Source organism: Apteryx mantelli, chromosome 25 (genome assembly GCF_036417845.1).
Source record: "Apteryx mantelli isolate bAptMan1 chromosome 25, bAptMan1.hap1, whole genome shotgun sequence".
NCBI lineage: Eukaryota > Metazoa > Chordata > Aves > Apterygiformes > Apterygidae > Apteryx > Apteryx mantelli.
Window position 1 is genome coordinate 4823198 of NC_090002.1, and position 17389 is coordinate 4840586.

General features: G+C 61.8%; 1 protein-coding gene across 3 annotated transcripts in view; it reads left to right on the plus strand.

Moving 5' to 3' along the window:
• Positions 1–17389, plus strand: part of NAV1 (neuron navigator 1) — a 66388-nt gene that overhangs the window by 17669 nt on the left and 31330 nt on the right. For all 3 annotated transcript variants that reach the window (XR_010886309.1, XM_067310472.1, XM_067310471.1), the window contains exons 2-3: positions 12242–12344; positions 16766–17131. Coding sequence is in view for 2 of the 3 variants with exons in the window: in XM_067310472.1 (XP_067166573.1) it covers positions 12242–12344; positions 16766–17131 (469 nt within the window). In the remaining variant the exon portion in view is untranslated. The remainder of the gene's footprint in view (positions 1–12241; positions 12345–16765; positions 17132–17389) is intronic.

The window sequence follows — 17389 nt, forward strand, 5'->3', positions numbered from 1 at the left end:
GTTTCATATTCAGGACCGTTGGATGCGTTGCCTGGTTTGGCTCGAGCTCCGAGGTCACGTGGCGTTTCTTTTTCCATCCTTTTCTCCCCGTTCTGCTTTACCCGTCAGTGCCCCGGTGCCGATGCGCCGCTTCACCAGTTGAGCCGCCGCCGCGTTGGTGCACCGCGCGTTATCGGAGCCGCCTTCCCTATCCCACGCGCCTTTTTGTGAGCTGAAAGCGTATCCAGCAAAAGACAAATCGCTTCCTTGTTGGAGTGACTTTTGGCTGATACTTTCCCCCTCAACTACAGCGTTGGCTCGACTTCGCTTTATAGCGATTACGGCTCCGGTTTGTGTTTGAACAGCCCCCCGGAGCAAATTTTGGCGAGCGGAGCTCAAAAAATAGCCGTTGCAGCTCTGGTTCCCACGGTGTCGCGGGCTCGTCCGGCGCTGCTGTTGCGTGCGGGTCAAACGTAGAAGCGTGTTAGAGGGATGCTAGGATAAATCCTGGTCATGGTCCTGCTGGAAACCCCACTGCAGCATCCTCGGAGGCTCCCGTACTTGCGGAGAGCGATGCCTGCGGGGTGGCTGCGTGCTCATCCGTCAGACCTTCTCTTTAGAGGTGTCCGTGTGTGTGTAACGTGGGCTGCCCGGGGGTCCGGGGTGGCTATCGGATGCGGATGTCCCCATGGACAGGACTGTGGTGAGCAAATGCTTGCAGGTATCCGCAAGAGCCAGCGGAGCTGCGGGTGACGAATATCCCATGCGGGTGGAGAGGAAGCTCCTGCGAACGTGGGTCCTTGCATGTTCCCCCGGGAAGTAGAGGGAGTTCACCCGGATCCCATTTCCCTGGCAGCACCAACGTGCATTTCTAAGGGCTGGATCTCCTCCCCAGGGAGTAGCGCTGGAAACCAGGCTCACGTCTTTTGGGTAGCGACAGTCGCTCGGAGCCATCTCCCCGGGGGTCGCAGCTGCTTGCACGACCGGTTGCCGTAACATGGGCTCTGTCCCAGCTCTGCCAAGGCGGTTCCTTCCCTTGGATGGCCCAGTGCCTCCTACCGGTCCAGTGTGGCCCGTGCTCTCCTCCCGCACGTGCACGGCCCCGTTTGGATGAAGCGAGGAAGGAGGGTGCATCCTTGTCGGGATGCAGCACTGCCATCGAAAATGGTTGCTGTTTCCCATAGCGGATTTCAGTGTTTTGGGGGTTTTTTTGAAGGAAATGCTCAGCTAGGAACGGTTCGGTTAGGAGTGCGATGCCCCGTGGCTCAGGTGGCTTCTTCCCTGTCAGCTGGATCCCCCGACGTGGCAGCCACGAGTACGGGCGTTCTCGGAGCAGCCAACTGCTTTCGTCCTCAACGCCACCCAAAGGTTGATACCTGGTCGTTAGCTGTCTAAGCAGCAGGAGTGAAACTCAAATCGGCAGAGAGTAGGCAGAGAGTTCTGCCTGTGTCAAACCTGCTCTTGGGACAGGAGGCAGGGCCATCCGAGGATCCCAAAATGAGGGAGCCCAGAGGCTTGACTTAAATCCCTCATGTCAGTGCAGACGCCTGCTCAAAATGTTTTCTGCCCTGCCTGTTCAGGGCGCTTTCAAGACGGCAGTAAAACTTGGATTCGCACAGCGTTAACAACTATCCTTTGCCTTAGGAGTCCTGGAGCATGTCGGAGCCATCCCATTCGTCTCCCAGCATCGCGTACGGCCCGAAACGACACGGCCGTAACGTGTGGTAAATGAAGGGCACCTTCCCTCGTCGTCTTCCCCCAGCCCCATCGGGCTGCCTGGCCAAGAGGCGCTTACGGGCTTTGGGATCTCCCGGTGGAGCTCAGCCCGGGAAGGGGAGCGGGGCCTGAAGGAGCTGAACGGCAGCTCCCACAGCAGCGGTGTGGATTTTTCCGGTCTGAAGCTTCTCCCGTGGCACAGGCAGATTTTGCGAAAGAAATAGGAACTTCTATCGGGGAAAGGCTGGGGAAAAAAAAAAAAAAAAAAGTGTCGGATTCTTCTTTGCAGATCAACTTGGGTGGGAAAAATGTGACCAGAACTGGAGAAAGCCTTTTCTTAGCGTTGGGAAGCTGCAGAAGGCGAGGCAAGCGGTGGCGGCGCGCGGGGTCTGGAAGCAGGCTGGAGCGGAGGGGCGAGCAGGCCCCGCTTGCGCGGCGCGCCCGGCCTTCGCCTCTTTGTTCCCAAGGGGAAACAGGCGACGCTAAGAATAGACAATTTATTCATACGCGTCCCTTTCCCTGCGAAGGGTGCTCGAGGCACTGCACGGCAATTAAAATAAGTTTGCAGCGATAGCGCCAGCGGATCCCCGATGCCGACTCTTGAGATGGTGGAGCATTTGGCGGGGCCGAGCACAGATGGGTAGAGATCTGCGTTCCTGACCCGCCGGCAAAGAAACAGGTTCTCTCCGGCCTCGGGGATGCTGGAAAGCTCTGGCAGGCAGAAGGATGAAATCATTGGGGTCACGTCGGCTGTTCCAGGGGGTTTCTGCGAGGTTGGGTGACCTTGCCGCAGGAGGAGCAGGATGGAGGAGGCTGGGTCCTCCTTGGGGAGAGAGGCGGGTGGGCTCTCGGCTCCGGCGGGAGGAAGACTAGGCTGGGCTGGCCAGAGGCACCCTGATCATCTCTGGGGAAGAGGCGCTGCTGTGTGGTGGGATTCGACTGTGGATTGCAAGGGTGGGTTCAGAGAAGGGTGTCCCGGTGTCCGGCGGAAATACCGGCAGCGTTCCTCATGGGAGACGCGGCCAGGTAGAGGCAAGGTGCAGGATGCTCCCCCTTCCCGGCATCCCCGGGGAGCAGGCACCAAGGGCCGGGAAGTGGGATTCACCCGCGCTGACTTGGGTCTCCAATGTCACCCTGGGCTCTCTGCTGAGTTTCTGGGGGTGCCTCATCCCACTCCAGGGCTTTCCGTGGCAGTGGCTCCTTTTTTTCCCCCCCTCCCTCCCTCTGTTGTTAGGATGTCGCTCACACGCGGCTCTAACAGCATCTGTCAAAACCCGCTCCCCACCCCGTCCTTGGTGCTCCTGGGACAGGGAGGGGTCTGTTGGCCCTCTAACGAGCCTGACATCAATTAATCACGAGCCTAAAAATTAGCATCGTGGCAGTCCGCTGTGGAAGGAAGCGATTCCCCAGATGGAAATAAAAATAGCCTTGCTTATCTCCCTCCTCCCATAGGAGGTGGCAACAATGGATCTACCAACAAGCCGGGAATTAATTTAAGCTGGGTTCGTTCCCCAGGGCCAGGCGAGCCCTAGGTAAGCTCCTTCCAGCCCTGGCTCATCTGTTGGGGCACTCTTGCGGGACCACCTCGGGAAGCGGCACGTGCCCTCCACCCGGCAGCCGCATCGGAGATGGCGGCACAGTGCTGCCTGGGCCCGTTGCCGGCTGCTCGGCATCTCCCAAGCTTTGCGATGTCGGCTCCCAGCCCCACGGAGATCAGGACTGAGCCAGAGGCCTCTGGGAGCTCCCTCTCTGGGATGCGACGGGAGAGGCTGGGACCTTCCCGGGAGTCAGGCGGGAGCTGGTCCTCGTGCAAGCGGAGCGCAGGGGATTTTGCCGAAAGCAGGCAGCTCGCCATCGTTTCCGGGCGCGCTCTAACCGAAACGAGCAGCCCTGCCTCCCAGAGCCCCCGGCGGCTTCGCTTTCCCATCCCGTTACTCAGCGACGTTCCTCTGACAACCCTTATGGTTCGGTGCCTTTCGGGGCTGCTCCGATGAACTCCGCGGGAAAACGCTTTGTGCGCGGAGCGGCTCTGCGCGCCGTGGCTGGAGGGGGCGCGAGGGAGGACGTCTTGCATCCTCGCTGGTGACCCGCCAGGGCTCTTCGGCTGAGCTGGGGACGGACACACGGACCGAGCGTCTAGCAGAGCCGCGCCGAGGCCGCGGAGAATTGGGTTTGCAACGCATTGCTCTGCACAAAGCTCTCAGTCACGAGGAGCCGGGCACAAAAGGCTCCCTGTTTGCCTCGTCCCAGTGGGTGCAATTCCAACAGTTAAAAAGCAAATGTGAGTTGTTTGTCTCCGTGAATATAAAGCTTCCCCGAGCACGGCCGTATTCTGGCCGCGAGCGGGGAGCTTGGCTCTGCTAACGCCCCTTCGCGCTCGGAGCGCTGCTCCCTGCGAAAAGGAGCAACCGCGTGCCAAGAGCTGCCCGGGTTGGGCCCTCCCCTGCAAGCCTTGGTACGGAGTGGACCTGCATGGACGTGGCCTGCGAAGGGGACACGCCGCAACGAGACAACCCGCGGAGCTAATGAACGCCGTTCCGGCCTGGGCTGGAGGCACAGTGGTCCCCACCGGCAGGGAGGTGGTTCTCCCGCACCCGCAGCTGGAAGTCTAACGGTGCAGGTTGGTGCCCAGGAGATGTTGCAACATCTCGGGCAGGAGAGGAGACCGGTTGTGCTGCGACCTGGCTCGGGGCATGGACACCCCTTGCCAGAGACGTGTCCACACCGTCTCCTCGGAGGCTGGGTAGCAATAACGGGGCCATTGAGCTGGCTGCGGCGCACGTGGCTGATGAACGAGAGGGCCCAGCTCTGAACAAGAGCTCTCTGTGGCCGGCTGCGAGCGGCTCCGATGGGGGCACGTATTGCTTAACCCCCTCCAAAAGTCGTGGAGGCCAAGCATAGCAAGGGCAGGGGGCCTCTGTGGCCTTTCCGCTGCCTGGGGACATCTCCAGCCTTACAAGGGTCGAGGGCGTTTCACCCCGGCCCCCAAGGGAAGCAGCCGGGGAGCTGTGGTGGGCTCAGCCTTGGATCTGCCGCCCTGCAGATGCCTCCTGGGATGACGTTTCAGGCTGGGCAGAGTCACCACCATGACACCAACGCGTGCGGGGCGGCCGGGGGCTCTGCCTCCCAGGGCTGGGGCTGCCCAAGGGTCTTTCTCCTCTGCGGCGGCCAGCGGCTGGTGCATTTATCCCTCCCCTTGGCTCGCTCGCTGTCTGGGCCACGGGGACTTTGGAGAAGGGCTGCGCGAAGGCAGTGGGAGGATAGTTATGGAGAGGAAGGATGTGGCCAGAACCTGCCCTCAGCCCCTTTCCCTCCACCCGGCTCACGCTCGAGCATCGCTCCGTGGGATCCCCACCGGTGAAGTCAGCTTGATGGCTTGGCCTTCAAGACGCAGCCGAAAACGGCGGCAGGATTCCAACCTCCCAGTGCCCAAATCGTCCTCCTCCCACCAGGCGAAGCCCGGAGCAGGGGGTGGCGACCTCCCCAGATGTGTGGCACATCTGGAGGGCGCCGAAGCAGTTAACTGAAGGGCCGACTTGTGCTCCCAAAAGCCGCGGTTCCTCCCTTTGATCCTGTGAATCAGCCCATTGCCCGCACCGTATAAAGCCCCATTTATCTCCGCTCCTCGCCGTAACTTCGCGCGCAGGCGCAGCTCGCGGCTCCGCGGCAGCGGAGAGCTCGCCTGGCTTTCTCTTCCGCTGCGCCGCTGAAACGGGATCAGGTGAAATTGCTATGGCAACGAGCAGATGACAGCGAGTCTTGTTGCCTTGGAAATGAGAGAGGAGAAAAAAAAAGAAGAAAACCCACCCCAAAAGAGCCATCTGGAATTTTGAATTTCCACCGTGTCCGACCTCGGTCTCGTGACGCGCGGGGAGCGTGAACCCGCTGCCGCCGGCTGCTCCGGGGCTTCCCGCGCCTTCGGCCTCGCGGGGCTGCGCTGTCCCCTGTGAGCATCTGCCGGCGGCAGCGTTGAAGGTGTCCTTTACGGAGCGGCAGGGTGTTTGGGGTGCCTGGGTTGGGAACGGGGGGCAGCACGGCTGCATTTCTATGTCCGGGTGCTCTCGGCACCCCTGGGTGTGCAGAGCACCCGCGATCCACCAGCCGTGCGCGATCCCCCTCCTTCCCGGGCTGCGCGGATGTTTGCCCTGGGCTACTTTGGAAGCATCTCCCCCACCCCACGCTGCAGTGCATGGGACAGCGGTGCTGGGCCTGGGGGGCGTTCGGATGGTCCCAGTTCCCCCAGGCTCCTCATGGACCCGGCTCTGTTCCGGGGAGCACCGCCATGCACAGGAGCAGGATCTGCCCTGGCAGGGGCGATTTCCAAAACTCCTGGCGTTAGCACGGAGAAGCAGGGCAAGGCGCAGGGGTGGGATGCGCGGGGCACTAAGCAGACGGAGGCTGTCGTTCCCGAAAAAGGAGCTGTAACTTGGACGTGCAGGTGGGGTGGTTTGGGGCCAAGCACGGCATCCGTTGAAAGAAAAACCTGCAATGGGCTGGAGGCCCGGGCTGGATCTCTCCAGCGGGTTCCCTTGGAAAGCTGTGGATGGGAGAGACCCAATTAACGAGATTTATGGCTGCTCTAGCCTGAGAAAGTCTGAGTCCTTTTTAAAAGCTTGGCTCGCTGGAGCCGGGCCGGGTTCAGGCTCCAGATCTCTCAGCCCTGCCCTCATTAGGAGAAGAGATTCACAGGACTTAGCGGCGGCGATTGCTCCAGAAGAGCTGATTCGGCTGAAGTCCCAGCCTGTCACCGCTGCGGCGCGGCTGATTTTCTGCTCTTGCCTGCCAGCGGGGAGCTGACGCCGCGCTTTTGGGGACAGCGGGCGCTCCCGGGGAAGGGGCGTCCTCCCCATCCGCGGCCGCCTTGTGGACCTCCTCCGGAGAGCTGCGCTTGGGGCGGAAAGATCCCGAGGCGAGAGCCCGGGGACGGTCGACCCGCCGGTTCGTCTCCCCCCGCCATGTCCCCAGAGGGACCGATGGCTGCGCCCCGAGGGGGCCCACGCGGTGCCGTGCGTCTGCGGGGACAGTGTCCACCCGGCTCCCCGCTGCTCTGCGGTTCGGGCACGTCGATGCTGGACGCAGCGCGAGCGGACGGGGCTGCTGTGTCCACGTGGAAGCAGCGAGTCCTGCTCGAGGGTTCCCAGCGAGTCACGGGGTGGTGGCCAGCGCCTGGAGCTGCGTGGGTGCTCCTGGTGCCTTCCCGCGTGGCGGATGGTCCTGCTGCGCCCCGGGCAGAGCCGGTGGCTCCGTAACCCGTCCCAGACCATGGAGCAGTTGGTCTGAGGACTGCTGAAGGCCACCCAGGCTCTTTGATGGGTGAAACGAGCCCTGGCCGTTTGCCTTTGGGGCCCCCCTGTGCAGAGCTCCACGCTGGCGTTGGCACGTCTCTGCGGGAGCGATCAGGGATTGGCAGGGCAGGGGCAGGAAGAGCTCGGGCCGGGCTGGAAAACAACGGCAAGGGTGGAAGCAAACGCGGTAAACGCCGGCATTTACGCTGCCGAGCCCCGTTCATGATCTCCGCTGCTCATTTAGTTCATTTGATAGTTGTCGAGGGGGAAGGAAGAACTAATTAAACCACAGGGAAATGGTTTGCAAGTCGCTACCATCCCCCTGCCCGGCCATTCAGGAGCGTGAATCTGAGCTGGATCGCAAGAAATGTAAGCTAAAGCCATTGGATTTCCTACGCCAAGCCAACGGTAACCAAATTGCACGCTCCGGGGTGCAAGCTGGGATCTCGCAGGCGTCGGCAAGGCTCGCGTTTGGCGCTGGTTTGAGGGCTCTGGGCTCTCCAGCTCTCTGCGGAGGGTCCGCCGGAAAAACGCATCGCCCCCGGGCAAGCGCCGCGGAGCTGGAGCCGCCCTGCCGCAAGGGTCCGTGCCGGCAGGAAAGCGCGTAACGCCCCCGGTCCTTGGCTTGCTGGGCACCTCTGCCGGCGATGCCGGAGCCGGCGTAGGCAGATGGAGGAGGTATTTCAAATGCTGCTCGGGGCGAGCGCCTGCAGCCCCGGGGAGGAAGGGGCAGCGGCCCCACGCCGGTCACCAGTGGGGCTCCCCGCGGCGCGGGTGGCCCCGTTCAGCTTGGGTGCCCTGAGCCGTGCTCACTCCCGCTGCCGCCCTTGAAATACGGCCCCGATTCGTTCCTAAACGCCGCTGGGAGCGCGGGGCGAGGCAGCGCGTTAGGGGAAGCGCATATCTGTTAGAGGATTTATAGAGCCGGGGGCTCTCCGCTGGGCTGGAGGAGTTTCATTGCCCCGGGAGAATGACTTTTTTATTGCAGAGTTTATTAGTATTTTTTTGAACGCGCCGGAAGGAATTGAGCAACCAGCCGACACTGTTTCGCTGCCTGGGGAAATTCATTACGGCTACCGTAAAACAGGGACCCGCCGTAACGGCTCGGAAATCACTGCGACGCCTTTCAGAGCAAATTCCTGCTCGCCGTTCGAATCTTCACCGGGTCGCCGGGAATCCTTTCCAAATTCCATCCGAAACAGGGTTGGAGCGCATGGGGCAAGGAGAGGTGCGTGCACCGATGGCCCGCGTGCCGAAGGCAGGCTGGCGGGCCGTCGTCGTGCCCGCGTGGTGCCCACGTGCAAGGTCGCACCTTCCTGCAGGCAGGCGGACGTTGCTGCCGCGCGGCCGCCCGCAACCACGTGCGTGCGATGCGAACAAGCACTCGGGGGTTTCTCTGCCAAAGCACATGGGGCCCACGTGTCCCCTGGACGCCGCTCTGCCTTGTCCCAGCGGGACGTATTGGCCACATGCTCCTTTGAAAGGAGCTGTCACGAGTTGCTTGGAGTTGATGGTTTCCTCATTGCCTGACGGGCTCGGCCACGTCGGCAGTGCCTGCCTGCGAGGACCCGGCTGCGCCTCCCCCTCCGCGCAGGCAGGGACGCTGCCCTCAGCGCCGCTTTTCCAGGCGAAGGGCTGGACGTGGGGCACAGCGCTGCGGCGTGGAGCTCCCCGACCTCCAGCCCCCGGCTCGGCGGGAGCCCGAGCGAGACCCGACCCTTCGCAGTGTCTCCCTCCTCCTCCTCTGCCTCCACGTCTCACCTCGCTGGTGCTCCTTCGCTCGGCGGAGATACCGGCCGCAGAGCTGGCGATGCAGGGAAGGAGCTCGGGGAGGGAGACGGGGCACAGCGGGAGGGCCGGGGGGGCCACGGCGCTAGCAGCACCGCGCCAAGTGACGACGGTCCCTGCTTGGTCCCCTGGGAAGGGATTTGGCTCAGCATGGGGGGAGAAAGGAGCCGGCGCAGGCCTGCAAGAATGGCCGGGGAGCCGCGAAGGGGACTGCGAGCCGGCCCGGCTCCGTGGCTTTCCCGGACCAGGACAGAGGAAACGGCCGGTCCCCGAACCCCCAGCCTCGGGTCCTGCCTAGAGCCCCGGCAGAGCAGGGGACGCCGTGGGGACACGGCCCGGCCGTTGCCGCCGGGGCTGGGAACCCTGCCGTGCCGTGCCGCCGGCTGAGCCGTCCCCGCTGCTCCCCCGCTCCAGCAGCTGGAAACATCTGGCTGCGGCGGGCTTGCTAAATCGATGAGAGAAGGAATCCAGCGCGCTGCTGCCGTTCCCACACTCCAGCCGCTCCCAGCGGCTCCGGTTTCGGCACGCAACGGCTCAGCCAAGCGGCGAGGCTGCCCCCGGCCCCGCCGCTCGGATCCGTCGCGGCTTCCATCGCGTGGCCGAGGCGGGATGGGCACCCTGAAACGCTCGGAGGCGCAGATCGCCCCCGGCAGCTCCCGCGGAGCTGGGCCTCGCGCGGGGCCGGCTGGGGATGCGGCGATGGAGTGCCACCTGCTCGGAGCGGCTCTGCCGGCTCCTCTGGATGCGGGTTGCTGTAGCAACCCCGCTGGCAGGAGCGCGGGAGGGAGGTGTCAGCGCCAGGCGCTTTGTTCCGACTGGGAACATCCTCCCCTTGGCCACGGGGGAGACAACGGGGGCATTTTCGGGAGCGGGAGCCGCTGGCGGTGCCGGGGGCCAGCGGTGGCTTCCCCACCCCATCCCACCCCACGCCGTGCCGCAGGGACGCAGCACTGCATGTTGGTGCTGCAGACGGAAACTTAGGGCTGCTGCTGCCTTCTCCCGCTGTGGGTGCTGGGCTCAGGACCCCGGGGGGGCAGCACCCAGCCGGCCCTGCCGGGACGGAGGAGCTGAGGGTGCCAAGAGCGTTACGGGATGGACCCGCCTGGGGATATCAGCGCGGGGATGGATGTTATATTGCTGTTACCATGAGGTTCGGATGCGTGTCCCCTCCGAAATCTCGCCGTTGCCCTAAAGATCATGTGTTAAAAGCCTTAAAATTCATCTTTCCAGCCTGTGGATCTGCTGAGATCCCGATCTGGTGAAACGCTCCCCCGCTCTCGCGGCCGGCCCAGTGCTGTGCCGCCCCATCCCCGCTCCCTCCGGGATGAACCCTTCCCGACAGCACAGGGCCTTTCATTAGTTCCTGGGCCACGGCGAAGATTTAATAAGGCACTTAATGACTTCATTACTTGTTTCCTGCTAAGCCTCGTTCCGGGAGCTGGACCAGGGCTATCGAACACACGGAGAAGCTGCTAGGCCAAGCTGGGGCAGATGTCGTTCCCCTCCGAGCGTTTCATCCGCCTTCCTTCCGGGAGGGCGTTTGCTGCCCCTGTTGGGTGCCCCCACGCACCCGGCGCCAGCTGATGCTCGCCGGCCCCCCCTTACCCTGCTGCGCAACAGCCTTTAACCTGCTCGATTTAACACGTCTCAGCAGGGCCGTCAGCCCACGTCACCGCCTCCCGGGATCGCTCGTAAATCCGAGCCGGCTCGCGCGGTTTCGGCGTGCAGGTCCACGGGGGGGGTGTCTATAGGGGTACGCGTGGGCATGCGCGCGGGTGTTTTGTAGGTGTGTGCTTGCCCGCGCGGGTGTGCATGCCTGGCGGAGACGCGAGACGGGCAGAGCCGCGGGGCTGCACCCGTAGCTAGATGGGTCGGGTACGCGCTGGCAACGGCTGGCAATCAGCCCCGGGCCGGTCCGGCGGGCTCGAGCTCCCCCGGTCCCCAGCGCCGCGGTGCTGCTGCCAGCTTCCAGGACAGTCTGCCCAAGGCCGCTCCAGCCAACACCTCTGCCTGGATAAGAGCCAGAACAGGGCTTGCAAAAAGCCCTGATGTTCCTTGAGGTCCTGCTGGCTGGGAGCAGAGAGGCTCGGTGGTGCTGCCCGCGGCGCCAGATCCGCGTCCCCAGGCTGGAGCGTGCTCCAGGGGCAGGTTTGGGGTCGTTCCTCCAGGACCGGCAGGGTCCTGCCTGCTCGGCCCCACGGAGCAGGGTTAGCAGCGCTTCGGGGTTGCGTGGCTGTAGTTGGCCTCCCGTCACTTGGGTTCAGGCTCCGAGGTCTCAGATGCTCCTCTGAGATGTTTGCACATCTGCCGCCACGGTGCTGCCTTCCCACCCCTCCTGGATGGCCCCCAGGTTTGGGTCCCCCCAGCTCCTGCCTCAACCCGGAGGGATGTTCCCGGTGCAGGGCTGCCTGCCGCCGTGTGACAGAGAGGCTGGGCCCCTTGCCGTGTCCGGTATGCCGAAAGCTGCAGGCAGAGCCCGGCTGGCATTCCTGCACGCAAGGGCCGCAGCTCCTGGGGCGGCAGCGCAAATCCCTGGAAATGAGTGTCCCAGCGTGGCTCATGCTGCCCCTTCCTGGCCCCCACCCCCCAGCCTCGCTGGCTGCTGCCCAGCACCTCCTTGCTGGAGGAGCCATCCCCCATCGCAGCAGTGCTCCCGTCCCTGCTTCCAGGGAGTCCCAGGGGCTGGATCGGGGCTGCACCAGGCGAGGGGGCTCCCCCAGACCGTGGAGGTTCAGGCCAGGGATGAGCCGCCAGGTGAGTCGTGCCGGCAGAAAGCGGCCGTCCCGGTGTGGCCGCTGGGGGAAGCCCACAGGCGCCGAGGGGCCGCCGGCACCCCGTGGGTGCCACGTGGGACCAGAGTGGGGCAATGGTGGTGGGTCACCCTGCTGGCTCTGAGCAGATCAGGCCAAGGCTGGGGGCCTGAGCTCTCATCTTGGTTTCTCTGCCACATGCCGCGTGTCTGGACAGGGTCTCCTGGGTGTCGGTGATGGCTGAGAGCCTCCCATGGCAGCCGTGGTGAGCCCACGGGCCATCGGCGTCTCTGCTTCTGCTCACCGCTGTCCCCTGCTCCTTCCTGGCCGTGGGGACACTTGGAGGTGGTTTTTCTTGGTTGTTTAGTGAGATTGAAACCCAGATGCAAGCCTGGGACTCCATCAAGCTGTGCCAGCCCTGCTCCTCTGCCATCTCGGTGGGCAGAGCTGGGGCTTGGAGGGACAGCACGACCCTGGGGAGGACCTGGCCTCCAGCGATGTGGTGCGGGCAGGGGCGGGACACCTGGCAGAGGATGGAGCCCCTGGCGCCGGATGGGACACGAGGGGCCTGGCACTTGCAGAGGATGCGGGGCGGGAGCTGGCAGCGGCTGTGCCGCGGGGGGCCGGGCACATGGGAAAGCCGGGGCATATTAAGCGATGCAGTCGGAAGGGTGCAGAGTCAGGAGCTGATACCTTTAAGGCCTCGTCCTTCTCTCTCCGCAGACCCCGAGTCCCAGAGGAAGAGGACGGTTCAGAACGTGCTGGACCTACGACAGAACCTGGAGGAGACCATGTCCAGCCTGAGGGGCTCCCAGGTGTCTCACAGGTGAGGCCCGAACTCCGGACCTTTCCCAGGAGCCCCATCCCCTTGTTCCCCTAAGCTGGTGTCTTTCCTGGGGGCAGAGATGGAGTCCAGGATGGCCGAGGGAAGCAGCTCTGCTCCAGGTGAGGGCTGTCTAGCTGGGAGAGGGACCTCACCTTCCCCTGTGGCCTAGGGACCCTGCACCTGGGTGCTTGGAGAGACACCCCCAAATCAGGCTGTGCAGGGCAGTGGCTTGTGGCTGCCATGGGACCCTCAAAACTGTAGGTAGGACCTCTGCCCTGGGCTGTATGAGGGCATGGGAGAGTTGGTGAGGTTGTCCCAGTGCTTTCTGGGGGCTGCCTGTTCCTGGGAGAGCACCCCTGGGTGGGAAAGGGGAGCTCTTTGGCCCCATTTCCCCCAAGGAGAGGCCGTCAGATGGGGACCTCAGCTCCACCCAGCCCCTGGTCAGCGAGGAATGGCCAGAACCGGCCTCTGATGAGATAACGGAGGTGGGGAACCGGAGGTGCTCAGTGTGAGGGTCTCTGGTCTTGGACAGAGCTGGTGCTTCTGGCCCCGGGCCTGACGCCAGCCCTCAGCACAGTGCCATGCAGCCACCTATGGGTGTCTTATTGCCGCAGGCATGGAGGGGCAGCAGCCCCCAGCCTGGGCTCCAGGAGGGGTTGGGACCCCATCTCCAGTGGTGCTCCAGGGCTGATGCTGGCTCGTGTGTGCTGGGGCTGTGGGGATGGGACAGGTGCTGCAATTGGTGGTGGCACCGAGGGGAAGCTACAGGAGATGCTGGCCAGTGGCTGGGGGTGAAGCCTGTTCCCTGAGTTTGGATGTCCTCCCATGGACAACCAGAATTAACGGTATCCCCAGTGCCTGCACAGATGTGGACCACAGGGTAGTCACCACCCCCATCTGTGACTCAGTTTCCCTGCCTGTACATAGAGGTGATGATGGATAAATCCTCAGACAGAGCTGGCCAGGTGCCTGGGCAGCCCATATGGAGAGGTCTGGTACCCCTTGGGGCTGAAGAAAGCAGAGCCTGCTGGCAGCAGGTGCTGGAGCAGCGGGTGAGAAGGAGGATCTCCAGCACCCTTCCATCCCCAGTGATTTGCAGTGGGTGCTTGAGCAGCTGCGTTTTGAAGCCTGGGCTTTGCAGGGAGGCTGTGTGGTGTGGCAAGTCCCGATGCGTGCCAAGAAACGTGTGAACATCCATCTCCTGGTGTTTGTTGCCACCTCGTGGCTTCACTTGATGCCTCTCATTTTTGTATTGGAAGGGGCAATAAGCAGAAGCTTCCTACCCCCCCTTTGCCCACCGCTCGTAATTACAGACCTCCTCTGCATCCCCCCCTTAATCTTGGCTTTGTCCAAGGTGAAGAATCCTGGTCTATTTAGCTCTTCCTCACCCGGAAGCTGTTCTAGCCCTTGCTTGTCCTTGCTGCACTTTCCAGATCTTTTCCAAGCTGGAAGGAGCAGAGCATTCAGGGAATGGGAGAGGCAGGGATTTATACAGGGCTGCAGTGATTTTCACTGAGCTGGCGATTTCTGGGAATTATCCCTTATAGCTCCACAATCTCGGCGTAAGAGCTGATTCGCAGCCTGGCACAGCTCTCATCGAGTTAGGCTCACTTTGCGTTGCTTTGCATTCATCTGTGTCAAATTTTATCCGCTGCTTTCTCGCCGTGTCGCTCAGCTCGGCAGTTCCTTTGCAAATCTTCCGTCAGCCCAGATCTTAGGGAAGTAGGGCAAGGATATTAATGGCAATTAAATTAGTGTTGCTGGTGGGTTTTGTCTCCTTACTATCACCTCCTTTCCCGGATGATTTGTGAATACGTTGCATAACTGAGGCCTCGGCTGGATCCCTGCCCCAGAGAAATCTGACCATTAATAGATGGTGGGAATAGCCCAGCGATGCTTTTACCCCTGCTTTTAAGCAGTTCTTAGCTATGTGAGGATCCTTCCTCTTATTCCATGGCAGCTGAGTTTATTTGGAAATTTAATTTGCCTTTGGTGAGGGAACTCCTCAAGTGCCGTCTAGTAGCCTGGATGAGCTCCAAGAGCTCCAGGACATTCATGTGCCTGATTTTCCTTTACCAAAGCCCTGCCGGCTCTTCCCCCCTATATCGTAATGATGTATGTACCCACTAATTCTGTTCTTTGGGACAGTTTCAACAAACTTGTCCAATACAGATGTCATCTATTGTCCTCTGGATCTGCCCTGGATCTCTTCGACTTTTGTGTCCCGGCAGCCTCCTCCAGCTCTGGTGCTGAGGCAGTTGTGACCGCGGTGAGAGGTCCACGGTTTCCTTCTTTACCTTTTGCAGAGCTGCTCCTGGCAGCTGTTCCCGTTCCTGTTCTCTAACCTCTTCCGCAAATTAAGGCAGGTTCTCCGACGAGCCTCTTGTAGAGACGAGCCAGAGTGTGGGGACTCCTTGAACTCCTCCATAGTCAATGTAGATGTAAAAAATATCTCTAATTTGTCTATTACAGCTTTATTCCCAGGACACTCCTCCTGCGGTTTGGTTATGTGCTGTTCCTGCAAGCTCGCCGGCAGGCTTCTTGCACCCATGTGCTTGGAAGAGGATTTATTGTTCTGTTTTATTCCTCTCAGAAATTATTCCTCAAACTTTTTTGTTTTCCTTGCTGCGTTCTTCCATCCAGTGGTACCTCCCTACAGCTGTTGATCTTGCAGGGAGGCAGAGGCAGGGTGAGGACCGATGGTCCCTCCAACGGTTGGAGTCTGCCTTCTTTGCTATTTCCCCATTAGAGTTCAACGTTGTTTATGAAATATGTCACCTTACTTCTGACAGCCTCTTTACCCTGCTGTTGAGCTGCACCAGCTTCCCCTGGGGCTTTCTGAAGTCTCATTTGGCTACGTGGTTTGCATCGGCTCTGAGCTGCTGGTAGAACATCTTTAAATAGCCTTTGGGCTTCCTACAAAAACTCTCCCCTTGTAGCTGTCCCTTTTAGTTCCGTTTTAACAAACTTCCTCGTTTTTATGTAGTTCCCTCTTTTAAATTCAATACTGTAGTCAGGTTTTGGCTTTTGTTGCTCCTGCAGGAATGTTTAATCCAAGTACAGCGCGGTCACAGCTAGGGAATAGCTCATTGATAGTAACGTGAGCCAAATCGAGGGCTGTGGGTTCCTGAGTAGCTGCTCCAAGAAGTAATCATTTTTGGCGTCTAAATTTAGTCCTCGCATCACTCCCTGACATGCTGTTTGCCCAAAATACACCCGGAGGAGTGAGGGGAGTAGCTCAAGCCCCCATTCCTGCTGCGCTTCCTGCCCTCGCAGCCTCCTGGCTGGTTGTCGTGCATCGCGCTCGCTGCCAGCCCCGCGCGGCGCTGGGTAACGCCGTCGCGGGGTGTCTCCTCCTGTTTAGACCTGGGATTTCCCTCTGCGAGGATTTGATGTTACATGTCGGCGCAGTTATCCGATTCCCCGGTTCGCCCCTAAGCTTGCTTTCACGCGCGGCCCCCTCCTCCCTGGCACAGCTCCTTGATGCCACATCCTCTGGGATTAGCGTGCCGCAAGCTCAACTGGTTGTGCTCTGGGTCTTGGGGAAACCAAGGCACAGTGAATCAGGCTGCAAAAGCCAGGCTGTTGAAATGCAGGTAGGGAAATGGCTAGGATAGGGTGCATCTCCCCCGTGGGACAGTCGCGGCGGGGTGCAGAGGTGGGTGGAACGCGGTGACGGAGCCTGTGGGTCACTCACGTCCCTCCAGACCACTTCTGGGGGGCTTCCTGCAGCTCTGTGCAGGCAGCTGAGGCCCTGCGGGCTTGAAAATGGGGAGCTAAGGTGGCAGGAAGTCTGCCGGAGCGTGCGGGAGCAGGGTCCTCGCTCACCTACGACTCCCCCGGGATCAGGGGCTGCAGGGAGGCAGAGACACCCATAGCACCCCGGGTCCCCCTCCGCAGTCCCTGCAGGGCAACGGGCATGGTCAAACACTAGTTGACCATGGTGTGGATAGTCCAGCTGTCCAAGTGGCAGGGCAGCCACCCTGGGCCCATTCCCCATCAGACTCGCACCGTGCCTCAGTTTCCCTATTCGTATAACAGCAGCGGCAGCACTGCCTTGCCTTGCTGGGGCAGCAGGCTGCCCGTGAGTCCCCGAGGAAGATGAGAGCTCCTGGCGCCGCGGTGGCCCTTCTCCGCTGGGGGCCTGGCAGGATGGTGCTGGGGAGGCTTTGCTGGGAGCGTGCAACACGTGGCTCTGCTGGCAGCGGGCAGGGCAGGAGGGGACCGTCCCCTGCCAGCCACGAGGGGGCTCGGGGTGGCCCTGAGTCCACACTCCTGGCATCCTCCAGCCTTGCCCAGATGCTTCAAGAGGGGCAGTTTTGTTTCTGGAGCGCTTGCAGCCCCTGTTTTGGGGGGGGACAAGACCGCCACTGCCCATTGGGCCCTGCCCTAATGTCCCCTCTCTGCCTTGTACCCCGCAGCTCCCTGGAGATGACCTGCTACGACAGCGACGAAGCCAACCCCCGGAGTGTGTCCAGCCTGTCGAACCGCTCGTCCCCGCTGTCCTGGCGCTACGGGCAATCCAGCCCCCGCCTGCAGGCTGGGGACGCGCCGTCGGTCGGGGGGAGCTGCCGCTCCGAGGGCACCCCCAGCTGGTACATGCACGGCGAGCGGGCGCACTACTCGCACACCATGCCCATGCGCAGCCCCAGCAAGCTGAGCCACATCTCCCGGCTGGAGCTGGTTGAGTCGCTGGACACGGACGACGTGGAGCTGAAGTCGGGCTACATGAGCGACAGCGACTTGATGGGGAAGACCCTGACAGAGGATGACGACATCACCACGGGGTAAGTGCCCATGCCGCGGCTCGTGGCTGGTTCGGGGCTTTCCTAGAGGCTTGACCACCTCCCGTTCAGCTGTTTCCAGCCAGAGGTGGAGGGGGCACTCGGAGCAGCGGGATGGATGGAGGATCATGCAGGTCACCACCAATACGGCTGGGTAGATCGTGTCTCCCAGGTGGCTGCTACAGTTGGAGATGTTTCCCCTCCAGTGAGGCGGTGTAGCCCTTGCAGTGCTGGTGCTGAAAGAGCCAAGTGGCTCTGAGC